This window comes from Actinia tenebrosa, unplaced genomic scaffold (assembly GCF_029948245.1).
Source record: "Actinia tenebrosa isolate PJP-AT-01 unplaced genomic scaffold, QUT_ActTen_1.0 PGA_scaffold15__27_contigs__length_11533743, whole genome shotgun sequence".
Taxonomy (NCBI): Eukaryota; Metazoa; Cnidaria; class Anthozoa; order Actiniaria; family Actiniidae; genus Actinia; species Actinia tenebrosa.
The window spans coordinates 934,526-962,426 of NW_028292575.1; the positions used below are offsets into that span (position 1 = coordinate 934,526).

General features: G+C 38.9%; 1 protein-coding gene and 1 non-coding gene across 2 annotated transcripts; one reads left to right on the plus strand and one right to left on the minus strand.

The window, feature by feature from the left end:
* Nucleotides 1-1,107: 1,107 nt before the first annotated feature.
* Nucleotides 1,108-27,753, minus strand: LOC116290284 (receptor-type tyrosine-protein phosphatase delta). The gene is made up of 35 exons (XM_089030217.1): nt 27,639-27,753; nt 25,960-26,190; nt 21,134-21,415; nt 20,563-20,856; nt 19,593-19,847; nt 18,540-18,821; nt 18,095-18,388; nt 17,635-17,919; nt 17,024-17,320; nt 16,302-16,507; nt 15,590-15,920; nt 13,856-14,251; nt 12,921-13,217; nt 12,321-12,424; nt 11,347-11,666; nt 10,578-10,854; nt 9,945-9,990; nt 9,475-9,604; nt 9,148-9,242; nt 8,414-8,511; nt 8,245-8,332; nt 7,749-7,825; nt 7,631-7,667; nt 7,164-7,261; nt 6,807-6,926; nt 6,524-6,678; nt 5,771-5,906; nt 5,415-5,561; nt 5,081-5,177; nt 4,399-4,475; nt 3,996-4,130; nt 3,636-3,761; nt 3,009-3,163; nt 2,662-2,797; nt 1,108-2,209 (listed from the first exon to the last, which is right to left on the minus strand). The coding sequence occupies exons 2-35, from the start codon at nt 26,030-26,032 to the stop codon at nt 2,141-2,143; spliced, it is 6,015 nt and encodes a 2,004-aa protein (XP_088886343.1). The 5' UTR covers nt 26,033-26,190; nt 27,639-27,753; the 3' UTR covers nt 1,108-2,140.
* Nucleotides 27,434-27,505, plus strand: Trnas-gga (transfer RNA serine (anticodon GGA)). Its single transcript has one exon. It is a non-coding gene; the product is annotated as a tRNA-Ser (tRNA).
* Nucleotides 27,754-27,901: the final 148 nt, after the last annotated feature.

A 27,901-nucleotide genomic window follows, 5' to 3' on the forward strand; every position in this document is an offset into this window, starting at 1 on the left:
TTTTTGTTTCCCACTCATTCGATAACCGTTCGATCATCCTCATGTTCTTTTTGTTTTTATCGTCGTCGTCCATACTAAACACCTTCACCATCACCATCACCATCCACCATCACCACCATCATCACCACCATCATCATCGCTATCATTACCATCACCGTCATCACCACCATCACCTCCATCACGTGTTTCTCCTATTAATATGTAAATTTTCGATAAGCATTATCGCTAAACAAGTAAATAATACTCAAAAGCACTGTGACACGTGGTCCGGAATTGTAGCATTACGACAGGCCATTGTAAACAGGTCTAGAACGATATTTAGCAGCTTTATTTCTTATGCGCGACTGATTGCCTTTTTATTCGACAGGAGCCTCTGCGACCGCTAAAAGAGTAGATGACAACCTTGTCTGTGTGGATTGTATCAGATAAAGCAACCTCTGGAATCTAATTTTGAACCATAAATCTGGAGCAAAGTTTCCAAGATGATTAAAGCATTTGGAATATTTAAAGTGCTTGCGTTTGCTTGATTTATAAGGATGTTTTCACTTCATTCTTATTCGTCTTATTCAAACCCCTGCTGGGCTAGAGTGGTTTTCATTAACCCGTGGAGCAAAGTGTAATAATTAGTTTGTCATAATCAGATAAACACAATAGAAAACAAAAGAACTCAGTACTAAACAAGTTTAAGTGTATAAAAACCACTCTATCTTGCAGATACTTCGAGTTTAGTGTCGAATACTGATACAAAAATCTCTTGTATCTATTCATAAAACCTTCATACCTTTTTAAAGCTGCATCAAAGGAGTCCTGAATTCTTCTACTTTCTTGTCTTTAATCTTGTTTTCCAGCCAGATGCGGGTTAATTCGGTTAGAATGTAGTTTTATCTTTCGCTCTCGCCAGCTAACTTCACATCAAGCAGTTGAAGTAGTATGTAAATCAATACTGGCGCATGCGTTGTCATGGGTTCTTGGTTCCAGTCAACGCGTTTGAAAAGGATGTGAAAGAAAGTAAGAAAGTAAGAAAGAAAGAAAGAAAGAAAGAAAGAAAGAAAGAAAGAAAGGAAGGAAGGAAGAAAGAAAGAATTTAACAGAAAACTCAAAGACATCTTCAACAATTTAACGATTTATTTTGATGTAAAAATATTTATGTAGAAAACTCCTTAGACGCCGCAGTTACATCCGGCGTTTCATTACTTTACAGTAAAAATTCTTGTTTACAAACCTCGTCATCTTTATCTTTACATTAATGAATTAACATCTGGATAATGATATTAGTCAGAAGATTAATAAGCATTAATAAAAATCCATTAAAAATATGCAATACAATATAAAATTTCCTTTAACCAATGGTATCATCAGATATGACGCAATGAGATCTATGACGTCATTGCATGAGTGCGTGACGTAAGGAAAAGTGCGTTCTTCCAATACTCGGAAACATTTGTCACTGAAGAGTTTCTTAGCATCATCTTACTGCACTTGATCCATTTATTTATCAGAAATGATATCCTATCACCTATCTATTAGTGAAACTGATATCATCTAATGATTACTAATATGGATTAATGATATACAGTCATAAATAAAAACAATAGCATAAAAATATAGCCACTACTAGCATCTAGCTATTATAAAAAGGATCATAAAATGATATCAAAATTATTAATGATATCTATAGACAAATAATCATTAATGAATATCCATGATCCATTTTACCTCTTAACGATACCATCATGATATTCATATTCACTATTATCTTTCTATAATTGATACCCATTAATATTTATCCATCAATAAAAATGATTTCATTAATGATATCCATTCATTGACAAGTAATATCATTAACAACATCAATTCATTAATATTCAAAGATATTCATTGATAATATCTTTCCATGAATAAAAACAGACATCCAAAATAGATATCTAATTCTCTATAAAAATATTGTCCAATTTTTGAAGTCCATTGAAGATTATCTTTTCTCTAAGTGGAATTCCTTGCTTTATAAACACTATATTCTACGTTCTTGTTGACACTACGGTTATTCTAGACTTGATGTACGTCGAATTTAAGGTCTCCACTACGTGTAGCTCAGTATTCATTCCAATACCATTCATTCCCTTCTTTCTTATCTTTCTCGTCACGTCGCGTAGTGGTCGAACGACCCAAGGTATTCGAGTGCCGTCTTGTAGCAGAAAAGATATTGCTCCTGTTGATAAAATAAGTATTGCCATTATTTGACGAAAATTATTGTCGCAAAAGAAAATGTTACTGTCGTTCTACTCTGGCCGTGAACACTCGAGTTTGTCAACCAATCAGATCACGAATCGAAAACAATAAAATCCGAGTTACGTGTATTGAAAGTCTATAAAAGTTATTCAAGGAGATTGAGTATAAAAAAAGGTATATTTACACAAATAAAAAATTACTCATGGTTAAAGAAGATCTATTGTTACATTATATACACTATTTATATTCGTGGAAGACGAGGTCAGGACCACGAAAACGAGGCAAGTAAGTCACGTTAAAGAAATACAGTAAAATAGAGGATTTTTTTCTTCATGAAAAGCGGTTGAAGGAGCACGATCTTGAAATTCAGATGCGTCATATTTTATCATATTTAGGGATAATTATATTAAAAGGAATACTATATTCACTTGCCTGTGATTGGACCATAGCAGGCCGTTGTGTTCGGAGAAGTTTGACCGTTTGGAATAGATCGACCACACCTTCTGATCGCATTCGTTCGAGTACGATGAATAATGAACAGAACACTCCTGTTCGTCCGACGCCATCACTATATGAAAATAAAATGGTTTAAATGAGTAATTAACGTTAAGGTTACAAATCCATGGATTACTGTCGTTTCGTTTCGCCCTGCCCTGCCCTGCCCTGTCCTGCCCTGCCCTGGCCTGGCCTGCTCTCCTCTGCCCTGCCCTGCCCTGCTCTACCCTGTTCTCTCGTCTGCTGGTCAACCCCCCCTCCCCTCCCCTCCATCGAGTACGTACCTGCAATGTACAGTAACTGGTCCATCTTCTTCTTGCTGTTCATATACTCTTTGTACTTGACCAATCAGATCGATAATTCCTTCGCCTGACTTGGGTACACCCGTCTCAGGCCAACCAGTGAAATGAAATTGTTTGATGTTGCGAACGGTGTCATTCTGTCGGGGGAAAAACATCTGTTAACAAAGACCTCTTTCAACCTATTACCAAAGCGGCAGTTGTCTCTAGACTCTAATCAGGGCGGGAGGCAGAGGAGGAGGAGGAGGAGAGAGAGAGGGTGGGGGGGGGGGGGGGGGGAAGAAAGGAAGAGGAGGGGGGAAGTGAATCTAGATCGTTATTAGATTCTATGATTAATTAGAGCTGATGATGTATAACTGGGAATCGCACACGGCAAGAATCTAAATCAGTTCCTCCAATCTTAAACGATATAGTACGTTAAGGTACTTCCCTCGAGGGGATGAACAAAATAAGATCACTCAACCAATCCTTGGACACGATTCGGTCACGGCACAGAGCCGAAGTTTTATTAACTGCGCTTTATGAATCGAACTTATCAAATTGACAAATAATACTTATGGATGGTAGTAAGATGGTATACTGTGGGGGTGGGGGTTGGGGTGGGTTACTTACTCTTGCATCTTTAACCTTAAAGTCTCTCATGACAAACTGCCCAAACTCCTGTTCACTGACAGGATCCACGATGTAGTATTGGTGTCTTGCTGATCGCTCTGTAGGCCAGTATTTGTAACATTTGTCCTATGGACAGACATGACGATCATACAACAATTATAAAGCAATTCTTGAAATTTGATTAAACATTGCCTCCCTAGTCGATTGTCTGTCTGTACACTTGTCCTTGTCTCTCATTCATACATTCATCCTTCCATCCCTCCCTTTCTCCCTCCTTCCCTCCTTTTCTCCCTCCCTCCTTCCCTCCCTCCCTTCACTCTTTATGTCTGTCTGTCTATGTAGTCATAGTAAGGATCTTACCCATTCCCCCTCGTGTAGTTTGGTCATCATGACCACAATATTAGAATTCTGTTCCATCAGCATGCGCCAGAAGTCGTCCACGGTGTCCTTCAAGGGACCTTGTGTAGCGATAAAGGCTCCTCTTTGACGATAGCCCTGTAAAAATCAACCATCCAATAGAATCAATATGACAAAGGCGACTAACAGGGGAAGGGTATGTACAAGTCAAGTACACACCGCACCGCACCGCACCGCACCGCACCGCACCGCACCGCACCGCACCACACGTGTCGACAAGGGCTTTATAAAAATTGTTTTGCATCCACATTCGAAAAGTCATATGGGTGCTAGTCTCTATAATCGATACTCCTGTAGAGAGCAGTGAAATAAGAAATAAGAAAATATTAAGAGTCTTAATACTTACGTCTATAAAGCTAGCATTAATGTAATCTGAACCTTCCACTCCCCGAACTGGTGAAATATGTACACGAGTAGATTCATCTAAAAAAGAAAAGACATCATATTATGGATCTTTCTCATGCAGCAGCAATGTTGACTGGAAAAATAGCCTCGTGGCCTCGCATTCAAGCGCTTCAGGATGAGGTTATGCGTGGTTAAACAAAGATTTTTATTCTCGTAACCACAAATACGGCGCCGTGCGATGATCATTTCAAAACCAAGCATATTACAAACGAGGCAACAGTCGCAACATCCTGAATGAGGTCTAAATCTTGGGAAAACTTGCTGCGAAACGTAGAACGTAGAACAAATTTGCGATTTGTTGCTCGTTTTTCATCACTCGTCCAACTTGTCACGCAACATTTTATGAGCAGAAGCGGCCGCCATCTTGAATTATGTAGCTTGTAGCCAATCAGCGTGCAAAAATATCACCGTGATAGTCCCAACTTGCAACATTAGATTTTGTTGCGTGACAAATTAGATAGATAGGGTGTAAAACGAGCAACATTGTTTTCGAACTTGCACCGCAACAATGTTGCGCGACAAGTTGGACGTTTTCGTGTCTCGTATTTCAGCGCCTTTACAGTGTAGTGCTTCATTGGATTTCTACGAATAACTTGGTGAGGAGTAATGAGGATTCAACGTACATGGTAAAATGTTTGCCATTCGGTTTTTAGGTCTGTTTATGGCCAAGGTGGCTGCTCCGTGCTTGTGCCGACGAGCTTGAGTCGGATCGATAAGTTTCTGTAACATAAAACATCCACATAAATACGACTTTTAAAAATATGGATGATCCTTAAACTAATAATGTTACTTCTTTGAAGAAGAAATAAAGAAATTTTTTCCTAAGAACAAGCCGGAAGCGTTATATTTTATTAGACCCCTCCGCAGGTAGCTCCTTGGGCTTCCTTTGGCATAGACCAAACACAGGAAGCAGGAAGTCCATCCAAAATCAATATTCTTATTTTTCTTTCTCCATACCTTGAATTCTTCCTCTAATCCAGTCACCTCTCCTTTACCAAGCTCTGTTAACTTTTTAATGTGTTGTAACAGATTCCTGGCATGTACCTCCGTGTTACCAGCGGACACTGCCTCCAGCAATGCATCATGGATAAACACGTATTGTTCCTATGGCAACAGACGATACATACGTGAGTAACACTGAGGCGAGAACGAAAGGAAGAGGGTTATTATATGAATACGCACACTGTTGCTATGACAGCCTATTCCTTGAAAGTAAAAAAAATAATTGCAAAAATCTGGGGACAACAGCATCTCTGACGTCATTGCAACTTTGCCGCGCATGATCAAATGAGCTTATTAAGAGTGGTATTTACCATGGTTTGAACCATGTAGTTACGCTGTGTCCTCAGTACTGTCACGTGACCATAGATATCGACGGTGTTTTCGTGTTTTATTCTTTCCAACATGGAGTCGATGACGATGAAGATGGCGGTGCGACCAACACCAGCACTAGAATCAAACACACACACACAAATAAAATGAGAAAAAAATATAGGCGCGAAGCGATTGATCAGTGTGCTGGTTTAGGAAGAGGATACATTAAACAAGCGTTTGAATTTTAGGCGTTTGAAACCACGCTCGTGAAATACATAGATGATACAGACACAAGATAAGAAATGCTCCATTCTCAAGCGCAGGGATTTTTTGAAGCCTGTTCAAGCAAGCTTACAAAGTCCAACAAGAAATTAGCGAATTTAGTGGATGCGTTATAAATCTTCGTCCTTCTACCAAGAGTAGACCTCCCTGGACTAACCTGCCAAATACATCGTATCCATAATATATTGTATATATATTTATAATACACTCAACAAAATTACTCGACTCTGATTGGACAAGAGGAGTACAATTAAATCCCAAATTGTACTCTGTAGAGTCCCATTAAGTTGCTCAATTTTGTTGCGCGTGTTATAAACAAAAAAATTGCACAATCTTCTCGTACAATTTGAAATTTATAGATACTCGTGATGTTTGAAACTTCTCAAACTCCAAAATCTTTCACAATATCCCTCGTACCTATAAATTCCGAATTGTACTGGAGATCGTGCGATTTCCTAAACATACTGTACCTGCAGTGAACAACGATTGGACCAGCATCTGGTGGATTATAAAACTTCACTCTTCGCAAGAAGGCCAGGAAAGGTGTAGGGTGGGGTGGTACACCATGGTCTGGCCAACCGGTAAACTGGAAGTGTTTGACTTCACGAGGTTGAGACACGCCTTCCTGTAATGGATTGAGAGAAAGATTCATGAATTTAACCTATACGAATTCCACTACGATTCGGACCTGGTAGGACGTGAAACACAGGCCCCACCCATACGGAGGCATGTTATTGTTATATAAGGACATACCATGGATATCTGTAAAGTAGTGATGGTATAGTTGGCCAGCTCAACCCAGTCTACAAGGGATACTTCAATTTCATCATAAGTGCTTGTGCCTTCATTCGGCCAATATTGCTCACATTTGACCTGAAACAATATTTTGATTCATTTTAAAATTTTAGTATTGGTATTGTATATTAGTATCATTTAAATTATATTTGTATAAGGGCTCCCATTGATAACAGTTAAATCCAGTAACTGAAGGAGCTACCATGGACAAATAAATACGTGTTATCTTATATCTATTACGATTACATTCAGTACAGACTGCCAACATTTTGAGGTAAAAATATAAACCTCTTTTAACTTGCAAATTCCACTTACCCTTCCTCTCTCCTCTTCTCGTGTTAACATGACTATGGTGAAGGTTCTCTGCTGCCAAATCATCCTCCAGAAGTCCGTGGCCGTGTTTGGTAGGGGCCCTGCAACAGAAAACCAATATATCCATTAGTTATATACAATATATATTAAAAGCTATCCCTTGCAGAAAATATCTATTAGAAAATTGCAACAACAACAACAACAAAAAAAACAACAACAACAAAAAAAAACAAAAAACAAAAAAACAAAAACAAAACAAAACAAAACAAAACAAAAACAAAAAACAACAAAAAAACAAAAAAACTAATGTATCAGGCAAGTTAAGGTCGTGCAAAAAATAACGCCTGAAACTTCAGCTAATCAATTATTGTCCATACATTGACGCAGCTATAACTAGTTTACTCACTCGTTTTCTTTGATTTAAAAAAATGTTAACTGAATTAGTCTGTAAAATGAATGTGTTGCGTTACCTTGTGTAGCGATGTAAGCATTTTCCTTGCGATAACCCTTTGAAACCAATAGATAAAAATCAGGTTTAAAGTTAAGAGGGTTTTGTATAGGGTCGCAAAGACTTGCTGGTGTACTTACGTCACAATAGTTTGCATTGATGTAATCCGAGTCTTGAAAGCTGTCAGGGCTCGACAGATGAACACGCGTATGTTCATCTGAAATAGAAACGATAGATCATGAATGGAATGAAATAAGAAGAAAGAGAGAGGATGGAAGGAAGAAAGGGAAGGGAAGCACGGGTGGCGTAGCGGCGTGAGTGCTCGCCTCTCATCAATGCGACCCGAGTTCGAGTTTGTTGTATATGAGTAGAGTTGTTTGTTGGTTCTCTCCTATGCTTCGAGGGTTTTCCGGGTTCTCCGGTTTTCCTCCCTCCGCAAAAATCAACTCCTAAATTCCAATTCAATCACGGAATGAGGGCCACGGGTTTGTTAGCCACTGGCTATTAAGTGCTCGTGAAAAAAGGACGTTTGGAAAAAAAAGGACGTTTGAAGACAACAGGGAAAAAAGAAGAAGGAAGGAAGAGAGAAAGGAAGAAAAGACGAAGAAGGTTAGAAAATATAATATAATGACTTACATGCCAAGATGTTAGGGTAGCGGTTTTTAGTTCTATTGAACTCAGCTGTCGATGCTTCTGATGTAAAAGTTTGTCCAGGTTCGATAGACTAAACCAACAAAACACATACCAGCGTTAGAATTCACAGAACATTTGCAGCATTCAAATAGTTTTCTAGTGACGTCATTACCTCATATTCGTGCGAAAATTTGCTGTTGTTCTCTGCCTTCAAGTAGGAAATATGTCTAGCAAGTTCACCAACTGGGATTGGTGGATGGTCTATCATGGCTGTTTAAAACAAACATCACAATGGAACATAGTTAAAAATAATGCGCACTCTGTTCGCGCGGGACATTTTGGTTGCTGTCACTCTCGACCCCAGTGCCCTGTCATTTCTAGTGCGCATGCTCCAAGAACTGCCCAGATATTTCGTCGAGCATGCGCAATAAGAGAGATGCATTCCGAGCGTCAATAATATTTAAAAGTAAACAGAGAATTGGCCCCTTGCATGTGAAGTCAAAAGATCTGAACTTGAAAGACAAAACAAAAGAATTTCAATCTCCTGAGAATTGGAAACCTATTGTTACGTCCCCCAAATAGACCTCCTCGGCTCGAGCGTAATATTGTCCCATTTCAGACCACGTGTCATTCCCTTGAGAATAATATTCTTTGTTTGAGCTGTATCCATATTCATGTGTCTTTTCATGTGCAACCGAGCGCAAACCTTAAACAAAGAAATGATACTCAAGGGAATGACACGTGGTCTGAAATGGGATAACATTACGTCAGAGCCGATGAGGTCTATTGAACTGCATTCCGAGGTGCTGTAGGATGTAAATAAATTTTAAGTTTAGTGCAGGATTCTACAAAGATTTCTTAGGGTAAGATGTATGCTGAATAACAATAAGGATTGTTTATGTCAACCTGGTGTTTGAAAGTTCAATCTTCTTAGTTCAACAGGGTCACTTGGTTCTGACTTCTCTTCATCTTTGTATTTCTTATCTTTACGTCTTCTACGCCTGAATAAAACACAAAGGATCTTATCGTATCTCATCCATCTATAACTCCTTTCTTTCTTTCTTCTTGTTCTTTTCTTTTTTCAAGAAAAGCGCAAAACAGAAACAAAAAATTTCTGCAATGAACTTTAAATTCTAAACCACGTCTCCGTCAAAAATAGCAAGCCACGCCCTTGCGTCCATTAATACAAATATCTCCTAGTAATAACAATAAAGTCTATGCAAAGAAACTTACCTTTTAACAAGACAAGCTACTACCAGAGCAACAGCTGCAATAATAACGACCAACACGACGACGAGGATGATTATCAGGCTGATGGTCGTTCCTTTCTTTGCTGTTGTTTGACTTTGGAAGGACGGTGACACTAAAATAATATGGAAAATATTCGATGAAAATCACCGCAGAAAACGAAGAATATTTGCGGCCACGGTCACGGTACAAACAAATCTGCCCTGCGCGCAAGAATACTGCTCGTCAAAAGTCTTGAGGAGTGAACTGTTATGGTAACGGCACGGTACAGCGCCTCAGGTTGGTAAGGAGCATCTTTCACCCTCGTGAATATGCTACCCTACAAAATTCTATAGCTGCTCGGTGACTGCGTATGTTGTTTGCGCTCCTGTTTGGGCTTAAATATGCTTAAACAAGTATAGAAACTGATGTTCTACGAGCAAAAACCGGTTTTTACTTGAGTCACTGTTACCTACCTGCGGAAACGGGTTTGGTGAAAGGACTGGACTTGTAAACCAATTCCTGGAAAACAGGCAAAATATAGTCAACGTTAGCGTGCGGTCGTTACTGCGGTTTTTGAAATTCTGCGAACTCAGACATTTCAACGGCTTGTTACGAATTGGTTTTACACTGCCGGCAGTCAAATACATAAATGGTACTAACTGATTATTTTTGATTGACGGCAGCGAAAGAACAAATTTCAGCGTACAGTTTGTGACTATCGAACTCGTAGAATATCTATACCCGCAGTAAGAATGTTAGAGAAAGAAAGAAAAAATCTGTTTATCGCTCATCACCACCGCAAGTACAGCAATGGCGCAGCTCAACGAAGTTGAACTGGAAGCATGTGAAGGCACCTCTGGCAGCCGCTATATGACCCCAGAGCACAGCTGTAACGAGTTTGAATTGGTTAGAAAAAAACACTAAATGCCAAAAAAGCGCAACTGTTTCCACGAGGCCAAGCAGCCTTGCGCTTCATGATCAAATTAGCGTGCGATTCGTCGATTTATGGTTGTATAATGTCCCACATTGAGCAACTAATGAGTGCGCACGTTATATAGCTACGTTATAATGGACCTTAAATACCGTAGGGTTGTCGTTGAACTAACCTTGTTTTCCTTTTCAACATAAGCACGACTAAAGATTGTGTAGTACATCCCCTTCGTTAGACGTTTATTGATGTAACCAAACTGGTTACTGTTACTCTCCTCTCCCACGTGAAAACGATCTGGAAGCTGATTGGCCATGAACTTGGCTGCAATGTACGGCGCGGGCTTTGGTTTGTCAGATCTTCTGCTTCTCTTGACGCGCTTGAAGTAACTGTCAGGGTCGTCTTTAGGGAGAATTGTGTCCTCTCCGAGGGGTACGACTACTATTAGGTAATAACTGAGGAGGGGGAAAATATAAAGTAGAAATAAATAAATCTTTATACATTTCGAGGAAGATGAATGATATTTAGGCCTAGAGCAAACGTCGAACTTTCCATGCACCGAACTCATTGAAAACAATGGATATCAGGTGATAATGAGGCGGCATTCTTTGATGGGAAGTTCGACGTTTGCCCTAGGCCTTAGTTATTTGATGTTGTAGGACTAGTTAATTGCGCGATATCCCTAATATAAAACACCTTGCTGATCACATGATCATGCAATATCCCTGATGTAAAATACCTGGCTGATCACGTAATTATGGTATAACACCAAAATCAAACACGTCTTTGATTACATGATCATGCAATATCCCTAATATAAAATTCCTTGCTGATCACGTGATCATGCAATATCAAATAGCTAACCAATCACGTGATCATAATTTGACTGATCACGCTATTTTGCCCTATATCTCGCATCACGTGAATAATAGATCACGTGATCGTACCTGATTGGACCATTTCTTTCTGATGCTTTACTCAGCCTCACAGGGATGTAACCCTCATTGACCTCATTCTCAATCACTTCAGGCTCCTTTAAACGCGATGGTTTGTCTCTCTTAGTCTTGCAGTCGAGCTCTACTTTACGACCTTCACCCATCGCATTGATAGCTGATATGCGTAACTTGTATTCCATGTGAGGAATGAGGTTCTCTATCTTGTAAGACTGCTTCTTGTTGCTGACGGCAGGGATGCTGAGGTCTTTTGCGTCCGTCACGGGGACGGTGGAATCGCGCTCTTTGTATAATTTGGAACCAGAATAGGATATCTTTGAAACAGAAATCACACGATGTTAGTGAAGAAAAATAAAATCACATGCAGTCACAAACAAAAAAGCCGAGCTCCTTGCTTTATTTGATCTCTGGGATGATCAAAGTCAGCTCACGGCTACCTAACAGATCCAATAAACGGGCGTTTTCATATGGATTTTGCAGAAGGAGGAAAAACAGAGTAGCGGAAGCAAAAATCTCGATTCACGAGAGATCAAACAACCTCTGTTCACATACGTGATGCCGAGTCCAGGAATTCACCTTTTCGGTGCTAGCTGTCACAGGTTATAAATAGTTTGTGTTACGGTCACCAAAAAGTTCGGACATTGTTCTAGGATTTCCATACAAATTCACTGACTTTAAAGAGAAAATTTAGGTAGATTTCTTTAGATAGCTATCTTAACAGCAGTAAGAAAAGCTTCAATCAAGCTAGAAAAATGATCATTTACTTGTATTTAGAGAACTAACTAAACATTAACCAATTAAATATTTCATTTAGAGTCAGTACATTTGTACGGAAATTCGAGAACAATGTCCGAACTTTTTGGTGACCGTGACGGCTAGCGCCCAAAAGGTGAATTGAACCGGCCGAGACCCAAGAGGTGAGAATCGAGTGCACCAGCGTTACCTCACCCTTAGTACCTCAGCCTTACCTTATACGTGATAGTCCCTGCGTCGATTGCTGGAGGCAGCCACTGGATCACTATCGAATCACTATCAAGCTGGCGAAGTTTGAATTCCTGACATGGTCCTGGCACTAAAAACGAGTAACCAAGATTTGGAGGATTAGATTCAAAATACTCGATGAAAAAGGTAGGAAAAGGAAGTAAAGGGATTTTTAAAAAAGTGGATGAAGATAGAGAAGGGAAAAGAAGAATAATAATAATTAAAAAAAAAACGATATTTAAGGAATTATTATATATTTTACTACCTTTATAAATAATAATAATAATAATAATAATAATAATAATAATAATAATTGCTTAGACTATTCATGCCCGCAATATTCTGTATCCATGTAGCAAAAATGTCTGAAGTCGAAATAAACATATAATAATAATAATGATGATGATGATAATAATAATAATAATAGTAATAATGATAATAATAATAATAATAATAAAGTCGTAAGATTCTATTTCAGTTAAGCAGGGTAATCAAACAATCACCCTTTCTTTGACACAATAATAAATACATTAACACAAATTCTTGCACTTGTATAACAATAGCATAAGCATAGTATAAAAACTTACAATCAAACTTGAGTGTCTTCACACTAGCCTTCTTCGAGTACTCTCCTATTCCCTTTGACGTAAATGCCGCTACTGAAACCCAGTACTTCTTGTCTCGTGAGAGTGATCGTAAGTTTGCGCTTGTTCCACTAGTCTCCTGTGACTTCCACTCTTTTAAGTCTTTGCTTGGGGGTTCTTCAGAGTAGCGTATTTGATATTTTCGAATGATACCGTTGGAATTGAGTGGTTCTCGCCATTGTAGTGTGATGACGGACGAGTTTTGGGCTTTCAGGACCAAGTTCCGTGGGCGTCCTGGAGCTGTTGACACGAATAAAAACGTTTAACATTATGAAAAACTTTCAAAATATTCACATAAAAAAAGAAAGAACAAAGAAAACGATAGAAAGTATAACAACGAAAGACAAAAAGGAAAAAAAAAGAGAGACTAAAATAAAGAAAAAAACAATAGGACCGATAATGATTTGGTGATGATGATCTATGATTTATATTGCGCCCTTTATATATGGATATAATCAGAGGAGCTTTAAACTTAAACTTATAAACTTATATTTTACAACTACCACTCCCCATGCGGGGCTCTTCCTTGAGGTTCCCTCCACACGTACTACCACTACATTCTATATTTACAACATACAACACTCAACTCACATGTTGCTTTTTACGGAGGGAGGAACCGGAGATCCCAGAGAAAACCTTCGTGGCAAGGGAGAGAACAACACAACAAACAAACTCAACTCACATATGATCTAGTCTGAGCCAGGGCTCGAACTCGGACCACAGCGGTGAGGGACGAGCGGTAAATCACTACGCCACCCATGCTTTACATTTAGTAGTGAATTTCAGATTGCTTCTGATGCAATTTACGATTGACTCTTTTGAGAATGCTTGCAACCCATCAATTCATTCAATATTTCTAGACTTCAATCCCTACTTACTGTCTTCCTGTGTTCTCTCACGTACAGCAGCACTAAGCGGCCCTTCTCCGTAAGAATTCACGGCCTTAACCTGAATCACATACACCGTGTATTTCATCAGTCTCTTCAGCGTAACTTTCGTATGATTTTCCCCATGAACAGTTTTACTAGAGATGTTATTAGAATTCCCAAGGGTATGGAATTTCACGACATAACCGCTGATGCTACCCCCGCTCTTCCAGGGATCTGGGGCAGACCACGTGACTTTGATGTTGGTGGACGATGGCGTCCTGGTTCTGATGTTCAATGGTGGACCCGTGGGGGGTCCTGGGGGAATTTCGACCCATTGTGCTGTTTCTGGTGACCATCCTGCCTTTGTTCTCAGGGACACGTTAAACAGATACCATAAACCACGACCTTGGGAGAAAAAAGAAGAGGAACATGTTCAAGGATTGATTATTGATTATCAGCGAAAGACCTTTCAAGCTCGGGCGTAATGTCTTCTCATTTCAGACTACGTGTCGTTCTCTAGAGTATCACTTCTTAGTTAAACAGTTGCATCAGAGAAAACACTTGAATATGGATACGATGTCTTCTCATATCAGACCACGTGTCATTCTCTAGAGTATCACTTCTTAGTTAAACATTTGCATCAGAGAAGACACTTGAATATGGATACGATGTCTTCTCATATCAGACCACGTGTCATTCTCTAGAGTATCACTTCTTAGTTAAACAGTTGCATCAGAGAAGACACTTGAATATGGATACAATGTCTTCTCATATCAGACCATGTGTCGTTCTCTAGAGTATCGCTTCTTAGTTAAACATTTGCATCAGAGAAGACACTTGAATATGGATACAATGTCTTCTCATATCAGACCACGTGTCGTTCTCTAGAGTATCACTTCTTAGTTAAACAGTTGCATCAGAGAAGACACTTGAATATGGATACAATGTCTTCTCATATCAGACCACGTGTCGTTCTCTAGAGTATCACTTCTTAGTTAAGCAGTTGCATCAGAGAAGACACTTGAATATGGATACAATGTCTTCTCATATCAGACCACGTGTCGTTCTCTAGAGTATCACTTCTTAGTTAAACAGTTGCATCAGAGAAGACACTTGAATATGGATACAATGTCTTCTCATATCAGACCACGTGTCGTTCTCTAGAGTATCACTTCTTAGTTAAACAGTTGCATCAGAGAAGACACTTGAATATGGATACAATGTCTTCTCATATCAGACCACGTGTCGTTCTCTAGAGTATCACTTCTTAGTTAAACAGTTGCATCAGAGAAGACACTTGAATATGAATACAACTCAAAAACATTAAAACTTCCGTTTTATTTCTTGCTGATGATGGCGATGATGATGGTGATGCTGCTGTCGATGAGGAAGATCATGAAGATGGTGATAATGATAACGATGTGATGATGATGATGGCGATGGTGATGATAATGACGATGTGATGATCATGGCGATGGTGATAATGATAACGATGGTGATGATGAAGACGATGGTGATGATGGTGATGATGGTGATGATGACGATCGATGATGATGGCGATGATGATGACGATGGTGATGATGACGTCGATGATGATAATGATGATGATGGTGATTATGATAGTGATGATGGTGATGATGACGATCGATGATGATGGCGATGATGGTGACGATGGTGATGATGACGATGGTGATGATAATGATGACGATGGTGACGATGATGATACCACTCCCCCGCACTTACCTAAATTCTGGAAGGTCTGGGTTGTCGTTGTCTTAGACAAGGATTTTTCCTCCATTGTCATCTTGTTTTGATCTCTTCCTCTCAGACGAATAACAGCCTTGCCGTAACGTACTTTATACCCTAGTACGTCACTAGCGGATGTCCTCCATCCCAGTATAATCACAGAGGGGTTACCGGGGGATTTCTGCGTGTAAACGAAAGGAGCATCGGGTAGACGGGGCAACGTCTTGGCAAGCTTGGTGGCACTTCTGGCACCATCGCCTTTAATCGTGTACCCAGCTACTTCTATCTGGTACGTTGTCTCTGGTGCGAGGTTTGTGAGGTATACTTTCTGTTTTGTACAATGAAAAATGAAGCACTGTTAATATTGTATTCATCATCATCACATCATCACATCATCAACTTCAATACCATCATCATCATCATCATCAACGTCTTCAGCATCATGATAATTACCATGGCCACGATCAACGTCATCATCCACGTTTATACCATCATCATCAACATCTTCAGCAGGACCATCAGCCACCATTGCCACAAATAACATTATCATCATCAACGTCAATACCATCATTATTATCACCGACATCTTCAGCATCACCATCATTACCATCATCAACCTCATCACCATCACCATCACCACCTAAAACCACTATCATCCTCCTCCTCAAAACCTTCATCATCATCATCATCATACTAAAAATAGACGTACCAGGTTGGTTTCTGATTCAGAATCTTTCATGTCAACGGGAGCTGCAGGCTTGAGTTGGTTCCCCAAGTCATCAACCTTGGTATAAAACACCATGTAACCCTTTATTTTGCCATCCTGTTGCGCTGAGGTGGGTGGTGACCACGAGACTTCAATACAAGACGAGTTTAACACAGCAGCCTTGAGCTGGGTTGGAGCACCACTTGGTACTGAGGAACACGAGGTAAACATTAATATTTGAAAAAGGTGATGTTGTTGTGTTGATGATGATGTTGATGATAATCATGATGATGATGTTGGTGATGATGATGATATTCATGACGATGTTGTTAATGATGATGATGATGATGATGATGGAGATAATGCTAAAGCTACTGTTGATGACATTGTGGTTATGATGATGATGATGTTGTTAATGATGCTGCTGCTGCTTAGTTAGCTGTTGATGTTGTTCATGATGACGATGATGGAGATAATGATTATGGATATAATGCAAAAGCTACTGTTGATGACATTGTGGATGATGGGAATGATAATAATGATGTTAATGACGCTGCTGCTGCTTAGTTAGATGTTGATGTTGTTGATTTTGTTGCTGATGATGATGATGGAGATAATGTTCATGCTACTGTTGATGATAATGATGGTTAATAATGGATAATGATAGTTATGATGATGAGGGTGATGACGATGTAGGTGCAGTTGCAATTGATGTTCTTGCTCACCATCCTCAGCAGTAGAGAAGACATGTTTATTGCTCATCGGTCCTTCCCCTTCCTTGGTGCTGGCCGACACCCACACGAAGTATTTCGTAAACTTTTTCAGGTTATGCAGAACCACACTAGTCTTGATACCATCCACCGTCATGTACTTGGGTCTTCCTCCTCCTTTATCCTTATACTTGATGGTGTAATCAGTGATGATCCCGTTACGATTAATTGGCAATGGTGGGTCCCACTTGATTTCTAAGGTGGTCGAATCTTTGCTCTTTCCAATGATATTACGTGGAGCACCACTCGGGACTAATAAAACAAGACAATGCAAGAAAAAATATAAGACATTTACTGTAATAGGGGCATAGCCCAATAACAGCAATTGCGTGATAGCATGAATCGTATAGAAGATTTAAATTGCCTGACGCAGCCTCAAGATGACGGCGTGAATGATTCTTTTTTATTTAATTGAACATGCCGTCTTTGGGAAGCACGAATGGTATGCGCTGCTAATGCGCTGTCTTTCACCACTGTGGTCCTGAGTTTAGTCCCTAAACCCGCCATCCTGTGGGATTAGAGTTGCTTATATAAATAATAGCTTTCAATCATATTTAAACCCTTACCATCTTCCTTTGTTCGTGCGGTGACGGCAAAAGACATCGGTCCAATTCCTTTGTCTGATTTCGCAGCTACTCCAAATTTGTACATGGTGTAGGGCGTGAGACCCATAATGTTCTTGCTCAGTCCATTAGCCGCACCAACATTGGTGTCCATGTCTTTTGAACTCTTGTTGTAATAAACTTCATATCCAAAGATTCCGTCACCTGGATCTTGAGGCTTTTGCCAAGATATTTTGACGGAGGTTGATGAAACTACTCTCAGTCGTACGCTGTGTGGTTGGCCTGGCACTGAAACAAGAAAGGATACGAAAAGTTAATTCTAGGTACTTATCCCTTTCAATTATCTATGTTTTTTTAAAATTTTCTTACAACTTTCTTACAATTTTTAGACTATTATTATTATTATTATTATTATTATTATTATTATTATTATTATTATTATCATCATTATCAAAATCAGTACCTCCTTTATGAGTCTTGACCGCCATGACTTGAGACGTTGGTCCCATCCCAAGGCTATTATATGCTGCTATCTTAAAGAAGTACGTCGTTTGCTTGGTTAATCCAGATATCGTTGCTTGAGTGGTGGCAGATGCCAAGAAGCGCCACTGACTGAATGCCTCCTTCTGGTCAAGGGAGTAATATACACGATAGCCTCTGATTGGTCCGTTTGGGGACAGCGGGGGGAGCCAATCAGCACGGAAAGACGTATCTGAGATGCCTCGGGCTGTAATGTTGATAGGTGGACTGCTGGGCTCTGGATAAAAATACAAATATATAAACAAAAAGTTCTAGCAAATGGTCTCACACACTTACTCGTCTTCTTCTCTACCCCCTCACAAACGCTACTGTCATATAAAGCTCCACCGCCCCTCCCTCCAACGAGCTGCTCTCAACCAACGACTTACTTGACTTTGATGTCGTAAACTCAGCCACAGGACTTGCCCCACTTCTACCGAGACTGTTCACGGCAAACACTCTGAACTGGTACTTGGAGTAAGGCTGCAGGCTGGATATCTTCATGGTCATTGTACCACGAATAGAAGAGGACTTCCACTGATCTTCACTCTTAAGTTTGTGTTCGATCACAAATGACGTCACTACGTGGGAGCCAATGGTTTGCCACGTGATGGTGATGCTGTTTGGTGCTACATTTGTGGCTGACGGCCGTGTTGGTGCGAACGGGAGAACTGCGGGGGAAATGTACATTCTTTATCAGAAATTCTACTCTTTATTATTTGTACTATGCAGCTACTAGGTGTGTTTTATAGTACTAATGGTACTGCTGCTGCTGTTTGCTCGTAATACTGCCCTTAAAATACTACTTTTGGCACTTCTGCTCCTGCTACCTCTATTAACACTGCTGCTGCTGCTGATACTGTTGCTGCTGTTTGCTCGTAGTACTGCCCTTCAATTACTACTTCTGGTACTCCTACTCCTGCTACTCCTATTAACACTGCTGCTGCTGCTACTACTTATGCTGCTACTGCTGTTTGCTTGTACCACTGCCCCTTCTAATACTACTCCAGCTACTCCTACTCCTGCTACTACTATTAACACTGCTGCTATTGCTGTTTGCTTGTACCACTGCCCCCTTACAATACTACTTCTAGTATTCCTTCTCCTGCTACTACCATTAACACTGCTGCTGCTGCTACTACTTCTGCTGCTACTGCTGTTTGTTCGCACTACTGCCCCCTTGCTACTGCTGCTGTTTGCAGGGCCAATCTTAATTTGTCTCATACTACTGCTACTATACTACTACTGGTACTATACTACTACTGCTACTATACTACTACTGCTACTATACTACTACTGCTACTGTACTACTACTGCTACTATACTACTACTGCTACTATACTACTACTGCTACTATACTACTACTGCTACTGTACTACTACTGCTACTATACTACTACTGCTACTATACTACTACTGCTAACCATTGCACTGAATACTTACGTTTGACTTTGACAAATGCATAAGCGCTGACTCTTCCCATAAAGTTATCAGCAATACAGGTATAATTCCCAGATCTCTGTATTCGGCTTATAACCAAGTATCCATCGGCTCCTCCAGATATTCTCCTACCATCTACTTCCCAGACTATGGCAGGTTTAGGAAGGCCAGTGGCTGAACAGTTGAGGTAGACATCGCTGTCAGGATTGACTGTTTGGTCCAGAGGACGAACAACGAATTGTGGGGCTCTTCGGACCTCTGAAAATAAATGATAGATCATTTGAATCTAGAACTAGAAATCCGGAATGCGGAACTTGGAATTCAAGATGTGGAATTTGGAATCAAGGGTGCAAAATTTGTAATTCAAGATGCGAAATCCGGAATGCAAGACGCGAAATCCGAAATCAAGGATGCGAAATCAAGAAACCGAGATTCGAAATTTATAATTCAAAATACGAAATCTAGAATCCACGGTACGAAATCCAGAATGAAACATGCAAAAACTGGAATCAATGATACGAAATCCGGAATGCAAGATTCGAAATTTAAAAACCAAGATGAAAAATTTGGGATCTAAGCTACGTAATCTGGAATGACACCCATCGTTCCAGCTTCCCTAACACATATAGGGTCTGGAAGGGTATTCGGGGGAGCCTGGAAACGGATTAAGTATAGCCAGCGCGGGATCCGGGAAACTAGATATTTTCACATAATTCGGGATATTGGTATCGGTCGTGGCTCGGGAATTGCCAAATTTAATGTCCGGGATGTGGAATTTTAGCTTTCTGATTTTTATTTATTTATTTATTTTGTTTTTCTGTTTCCCCCTGATTTTTGATTTTTCGAGGGATGCGGAATTTCGGAGAAAAATAGCGCGTAATTGGGTTCGAGTTCCGGACCCCGCCCCCCGCCCCCCTCACACACACACACTTCCAGACCCTGAACACATAGCACCTCCCTACCTAATCCTCACCTCGTACAAAGAGTCTAGCCTCTCTCGAGATGACCATTCCTTCGCTGTTCTCAGCTACGCATGCGTAAGACCCTTTATCTGTCTTTTCCAGGTTTACAATGGTCAAGTCTCCACTTGCGCTGACTGAATACCTCTGGTTGGACAGATCTAGCGGGACTTTGTTCTGTAGCCACATGATGGATGGCTTCGGCGTTCCGGTCACTGTGCACTGGAAAATAACTTTATTACCACTCCTCTTGAACTGGCTCCTTGGGGGCCTTCCTATTTGAGGGAATCCACTAGGTGTTGTTCCCGCTGTTGGTGGACGATAATACAAAATATTATTAATAGCAAAGTTTGTGTTAGGAAACTTCAGTCTTAGGAAACGTTTGATGGGTAGAGACAGCTAATGGGAGGAATGGAAGGATTTTGGTAGATAGTTTCATATGTAGGTAGGTAGGCAGGCAGGCAGGCAGGTAGGTCTGTAAGTATATCGGTAGGTTGGGAGTTCAGTTTGTGTGAAAGTATGTAGATAGTTAGGAAGGTAGGACGTGTAGGTGGTTGGATGGGTAGGTGGAATGAGTATTTATACCTTGATATACGTGTAGTATCGCCGACGAATCCGACACAACAGGTCCCACACCATTGGCAGCCTCACACCTATACGTTCCCTGGTGTCTCTGCTTCAAAGGCCCAATCCTTATAAACCATCCATGCAGGATCTTGAACTTATATATCCTAGAGTTCGTAACTTTGACCTCATCCTTGAATAACGTGATATTCGGTCTTGGAATCCCTGTGGTGTTACATAACATGTACACCATTCCCTTCTCCACTCCCCTGACATTTTTCGGCGTAAGGCTCACAGTTGGTGCTAAAAAGAAACAAATACTTTTATTATTATTCTCCTTTATACTCCCCGATCTAACGCAGCATGGTTTATACTCTAATATTTTATGGAGAAATGCCGGTAAAAAATAACTCGAAATGCCAGAGAAATTTTGCTTCAATCTGTTTTTGGTTTTTTGATGTTGGTATATTTGGGTCGGAAAAAATCATTTCGTTGCAGTGTTATCTAATAAGCTATTTTAAGAGCGTAATACAGACTTTATTTTATCTGTTGTACTTCAATGATATCGAGGAAACAGTAGTTCTTATTTATTTACTTTTTTTTTTCTTGCTTGAGCGAGCTATAATTAACTTTTCTGGGGTTCATACGAACGCGGCAAACAGCGAAAAAAAAAAAAAAAGAGATTAAATTTCGGTTAACCAAGTTTTATCGCATTTCCAGGTTCTTTTATAACCCTGTTATCATAATAGGAATGCATATATATATATATATATATATATATATATATATATATATATATATATATAGATAGATATATATACCAGGGTCTTTGATCTTAAACTGGTATAAAAGATCCTTCCGGGAAAAAAGTGGTTCATGTGGGGTCGCATAGGTCGGAAACCACAATCCCAATTACAACACATCTCCATAAAATCGGCGCCGAACGAAGCAATTACCGTTCTCCAAGGATTATTTGAAGGAGGAAAGCAGAAAATTAATGGAATTTGGAAGTAAAGGCAGATAAAAACTTCTCAAATGTTCATATACTTAGGACTTTTAGTCGTCTAAAATACTACGGCACTCAGAAAAGATTAACAGATTGGAATCATTATCAGATTGTCTAACAATGCGGTCTAGATTCTAATTGTTCTTTAATGGACTTCGGCTAAAACGATATTAAAAAAAAAAAAACGAATCCAAATGTTGAAACACAATCTGCGATTGTTTAATGCCTGGAAATATTGGACTTAGTGTTAAAAAAAGGTTTTTAAAGCAAGCTTATTGTCTGTCGGAAAAGGCAAAACAGCGCCAAAGTTCTAAGGATTATTATTTTAGTTTCCGCGACTTGTGTTCTCCGTTTTAGAGGTACATCAAAGCTTAATTCCAATCATAGCTCTTTAGGATGCTCAGAATTCTGAGATAAAAATTTGGTCTATGAAAAAATATGAAATATGTAGCTCGAAGTCAAGTTGAACGACGATTGACAAGAGAGTAAAACGATACGTGACCGCAGAAAACCACTTCATGAGCGAATAACAACCCGCTATTACTATTGGGTAAATGTTGACTCGGAATTTATGAGCTAAGGGCTCTATGAACTAACTTTTTCATCTATGCAAACGTGGTTTATCAGTGAAAAGATTAAAAGTATGATAGGTACGATAAATAATCATATAAAAAAATTAGAATCTTTAGATGATTAATTTAAGGATTGGCAAAATTGAATGAGAAAAGTGTTTTAATGGTTTTTCTTGCAATGCGCATCCCTCTTTGCTATGTTGAGCAGAACTAAAAAAATATCATCTTTACTTAACATGAAATAAAACATTCTTGAAACTATAGCGAAACAGTCTTACAAAATATAAATAATCTTTTATTTTTACTATAAATTTCTTCTCGAACAAAGAAAGGTCGAACTTTTGAAAAGCATCTTCATTTGTCCACGTGCCAACGGTGCAGCGCGAATAATTGCCAAAATATTTAGTCTGATAAGAACGATCGGTAACTAAAGAGGATGGGTTATCAAAAGCCATCTCTCTCGTTTGCCTGTGGCTTCTAGTGGTATTCAAAAGGGTGACAAAAAGAGCGTCCGAAAAACTTTTCTTTACTGGTGGCGATATTTGTTCGATAAAATTCCCTAACACATTTCCATTTTGTTTTACAGAGTACTTACAAACCAAATAATGAAAAGCAACATCGTACTATATTAAACAATTTCTTAAACATCCGTTTCGAATGAGTAAAATTGACTATAAATGTAAGTAAAAGCTGAATTGAATTCAGGTGCCAGCCCGCGAGAGTTAGAGATGCTCATTGATAGCCTGGATATCAAAAGCACCTCATGAAATTTTTTTTTCTCCGCTTTATAAAAGCTTCGCATGATCTCTGCAGGTGTCTGCAGTGTCTTAAGTGTTTTACATCTCTTATTAACTAATGCCATATGTAGTTTTTAATTAAATGAAACTTTGTTTTTATAAGGGGTTTTCAAAGACAATATTTCTTGAGTGATGAATCATTTGCATTTATTCTCTTGGACTTTTTATCAAAATGTTGCACCCAAATGGTGTTGGCTTAATATGATTTTACATTAGGTACCTTATTTCCTTACAAAGAATAATCTAATATGTACCTCTAAACTGTTAATTTATTAATAAATTTATGTTTTATATTTCAATCCTAACAATTTGGCAAGTTAATTGAAATTTGGATATAACTATTAGCTGAAGTATTTATAGCATACTGGATTATCAATCTGTTCAAATCGATCTTTTCACACATTCTCGCTATTACATTCTTATATTATTATCTTTATTTAATTTCTGGTTTATATCTAACATAGCAAATTGTTCTTTGAATTCTTAAAATGTTGAAAATAAGAGATAGCAGAAAAGCAAAGATCTAGATGCATGAGGGCAGGATAAAAGATCAGAAACGTTGTGCCAAAAAGACAGATAGACGTAATAAAAAACATGTACTTCGTATGTACGTAAAATAACCAATAATTAAAGAAGAAATAAGAGGAAAGTAAGGCTTCAAAGGAATCTATCTATATTAATTTTTGTAAAAGTGGACAAAAGATGCAGTTGATACAATTCAACATTTCATCATAGTTACTTATTTACTATGATTTCATTAAAAGAAACCTATATTTATAACCAAACTCTAGTTTAAGGATTAATTTAGTTAAATCCTCTTTTTTTAATTGGTATAGTACATAGGATTCTTGCGGTATTTCGACACACCAATATACAGCCCTAAATTGAATATATAAACACAAACGCCTATTATAAGCTTTGCTATGGTTCATGCATTGCTAGACCTAAATCACGTGCACTAAAGAGTCACTCCTAATGATGTCATAATAACAATCTAGAGGCCATATTTCAACTTCTTTATCAAAAATGAATAATGAATCATTACTATTCTCTGGTTTTGTGTTGTTTGTAGATAGGACAGATGATATTTTGTTGAAAAAAGAGGGCGAAAAGACACAAGGTCACATATTTGCTTCGTGCCTTTTTGTTGGATTACGGGAACACTTCGGGATCCCTTCCGGTGAAATCAGAGCCTTAGAATGTATGAACTTTCTAAGAGGTTGTCATACATTTTAAGGTAAACTACGAGCTATTTCTGCACTTAAGGCTCATACTTTTATCGTCTATTTATTTTCATAAACCGTATTTTCTCGTGTGTGACATGAGAGATGATGTTTTCGTCATGAGCGCAAACTCCGGTTCTAGAAATCTAATATCACGCAGAGAAAACTGTAAGATCGGGTGACGTCTGCCAAGCCAAAAATAAGCAGACTCCTTCAACTTCAAACTATAAAATACATCTGATATTTTGAACCTAAAGTCAAAATATCGCTTAAATTGTAAACAATTTTGATTTATAATCATATGCATAAGCTATGCTTGATGGATGTTCGGCAAGAAAACAAAAAATCTCACGCAATAAGGTTCAATTCAAAACTTAGAAACTGCCAAAGTTTAATCTTCTAGAGTTTCGTAATTCTCTCTCAGTTTATCGTATCCGAACCCAAATATCTTTCAGAGCGAATTAAAAGAATTCCAGTGGTCGAAGTTAAAGAAGAAGTCCACTCGAAGTTAGTTAACTCGCGACGAAAATTGAAATTTAGTTAACATATGCTTGCGACCTAACGCAAGGAAAGCTTCGAGTGATTTTTAACCCGGTTTAAATTTCAAATACTTCGATGACTGAAGACAGCTAAAAATCCATATGAAAAGCCAAATAGCAAATCCATGAGCTTAAAAAGCAGCCCATTATTGGTCATTAGCTGTGGTTTGCAATTATAACAACAACAGCCAAAAGACGAAGTGTTTGAATATTAATCACAATTGTACACACATCATGCTCATTTGCTAACAGCAGAAAATCAAAGATTTGCTTCTATATAGAAAAATTCGTATTCAAACTACTTTACAATTGATTGGCAAAACTAGATATTATAAAGTAGAGCAAACGCATGTAAAACAAGCGACTCTTTCTGCTAATCTGGTCTAGAATGATAGCAGTACGCGCTTTGCGGAGCCATAGTACAGTATTTTGCTTTATAACTTTATCTAGTTGATTCTAACTACTTCAACATTTATTCTCAGGGCGAATAACTTCTAAATTGAATACTAGTCAAGAATTATAAGTTAGCTTCAAAACTTTATTGTTAAATGACGATCAAAATCCAAAATCGATCCAATCTGGTAGCACAAACTGACAAAAAGCCGCGGCTATATTAGCCAGCTTTTTAGGAAGTTTGAGTGCGAAAAGCGGAAGTCATTCTGCTCTAAATATTACTCTTCTGTGTAAACATAAAAAGAAATATTGCGTACCTTTTCTAATCGAATTTGTCTGTGCGATGTAAGCGATTAGTACAACGGCCACGAGTTGCAAGGCGAGCCCCATGTTTGTTTCGTGTTGTACGTTTCTTGTATAGTAGATTTCTATCTCAAGTCAAGTTTGTTATTCTCACAACCATGTACATTAAATGCACCATTTTCACATCCTAAACGGTCTCCATGTCAACCTCTTGATAATCCAATCCCAATACTGAATAGCCAAACCTGTGAAATCAACTCTACGTTATCAAAAAGTTCAGAAAACCTTTGTCGTTTGGTGTTACTTGAGATAGTTTGGGTTAGAAATTTTCGGTCGGTGAGTGGTCACACGTGATCGATCTGTGAAGCAGTCAAGCGTTTAGTGACGCCTGACAATTTGATTGACAGTATTTTCGAACCAATTCAAGAACAATCGCATTCCAATCGTTGACGAGGATTAAGGGATAGTACTTTTCATTCAATAATATCAACAATTATCATACTACCATAATTTGCAATGGCTCTGAATGTATAGTCTGTGAGGTATATGAAATCTACGCGTTGTCCAACAATAGCAGAAAGCCTGACACTTCGACACAAAGATCGATGGATGCAGCCTTGACCTTCGTTTTTATTCTCGGAGTAAAAAAGAGCTTGTAAATTAAGAAAGAAGGATGTAAGCTAGCCAATTTTCTCGTTATTAAGGAATGTTAGAAGGAACTTGTAGCTTTTGAGCTGCAAGAAAGATAGATTTTCCGCGCCAAAAACTGACTGAACTCCGGCTTACATAGTGTACATCAGTCTAGAGGCTAATGAGCTGTACAAATGTTTTGACACAAGCACTTCCTCTGACTCGAGAATATACTTTAGTAAGACAAACGAGCTTATCGTTGTTATCGATGCTAGCTTTAAACACCACACGTCGCTTACTAATAAAGCAACAGTACTCCACTTGTTTACTCCTGGTTGCTATGGCAACTACCTCTATGTCAACATGATTGACAGTAGCATTTCTGTTCTACAAAGAAGCTAAATTGTTTTTGAAATAAGAGGTTAGAATATTGTCACGGCGATTCCAGGTAGATCTTTGTTTTTAAGAAGTAAAGATAATAGTTCTAGATCAAGGCCGAGAGGGTTGGAGCTTGTGGGCGGGGGAGATTACGTATACAATACCCCTCCTACTCACAATCCCCTGGTTACACTGTATTACAATAAGTACCCTGATGGTCGCACTCCAGGGAAAGTTGGAAGAGGCTACTGACGCCACTTTTGCCACAGTGACTGATATGATGAGCTTACGAAGATCGTGAAATCTCTTTAGAGAACCATAATTATACACACCGAACGCATAATTTATTACTACTATACTATGTTTATTCTTTGCGTACATATTTACGGTGTTCAACTTATCTATAGAGAAAAAATATCGCTCTGGGATCCTCACGAATACCCTACGTTTCATATTCTGGCTGCGTTACCAGCGTGGTTGGTCCTTGTAGCGTAGTGGTTAACACATCGGACTGGAATACCGAAGACGTGGGTTCGAATCCTGCCAAGGGCATTTGATATTTTTCTCTTATTCTCTCTACTTCATAATTAAATGACATAAAAATATCAAAAGACCTTGTTTACATCTTTTGCTCAATATGAATTAACGTTCAATTTTCAGCCAATAAACAGTATTTAACACTCACCATGCAGTGATAGAAACAGTACGCAGTTTAATAGGGTCTTTTCAGACGAGATCGGTCATGAGTCCGGCAAACTTCTGTCAAAATCATTCAATCCTTGCTTGACTAAAAGACTAGCAAACAAAAGTAGAAAGAAAAGAGCAAAAACACGATGGGAGAATAGATTTAGACAAGTAATCAAGATTAAAAATCTACGAACCTTTTCGTTTCACTCGTGAACGGCCTGCTTGCTCCACTACTAATCGATCGCAACACGCGAAATCTTT

Excerpts from the sequence above, each read along its gene's own strand:
- LOC116290284 (XM_089030217.1), bottom strand. The coding sequence starts at position 26,032 with ATGGGGCTCGCCTTGCAACTCGTGGCCGTTGTACTAATCGCTTACATC. Across the intron at positions 18,389-18,539 it reads GTTTACGACATCAAAGTCAA|AGCCCAGCAGTCCACCTATC; the intron begins GTAAGTCGTTGG and ends ATTTTTATCCAG. Across the intron at positions 17,920-18,094 it reads GGTCAAGACTCATAAAGGAG|TGCCAGGCCAACCACACAGC; the intron begins GTACTGATTTTG and ends TTCTTGTTTCAG.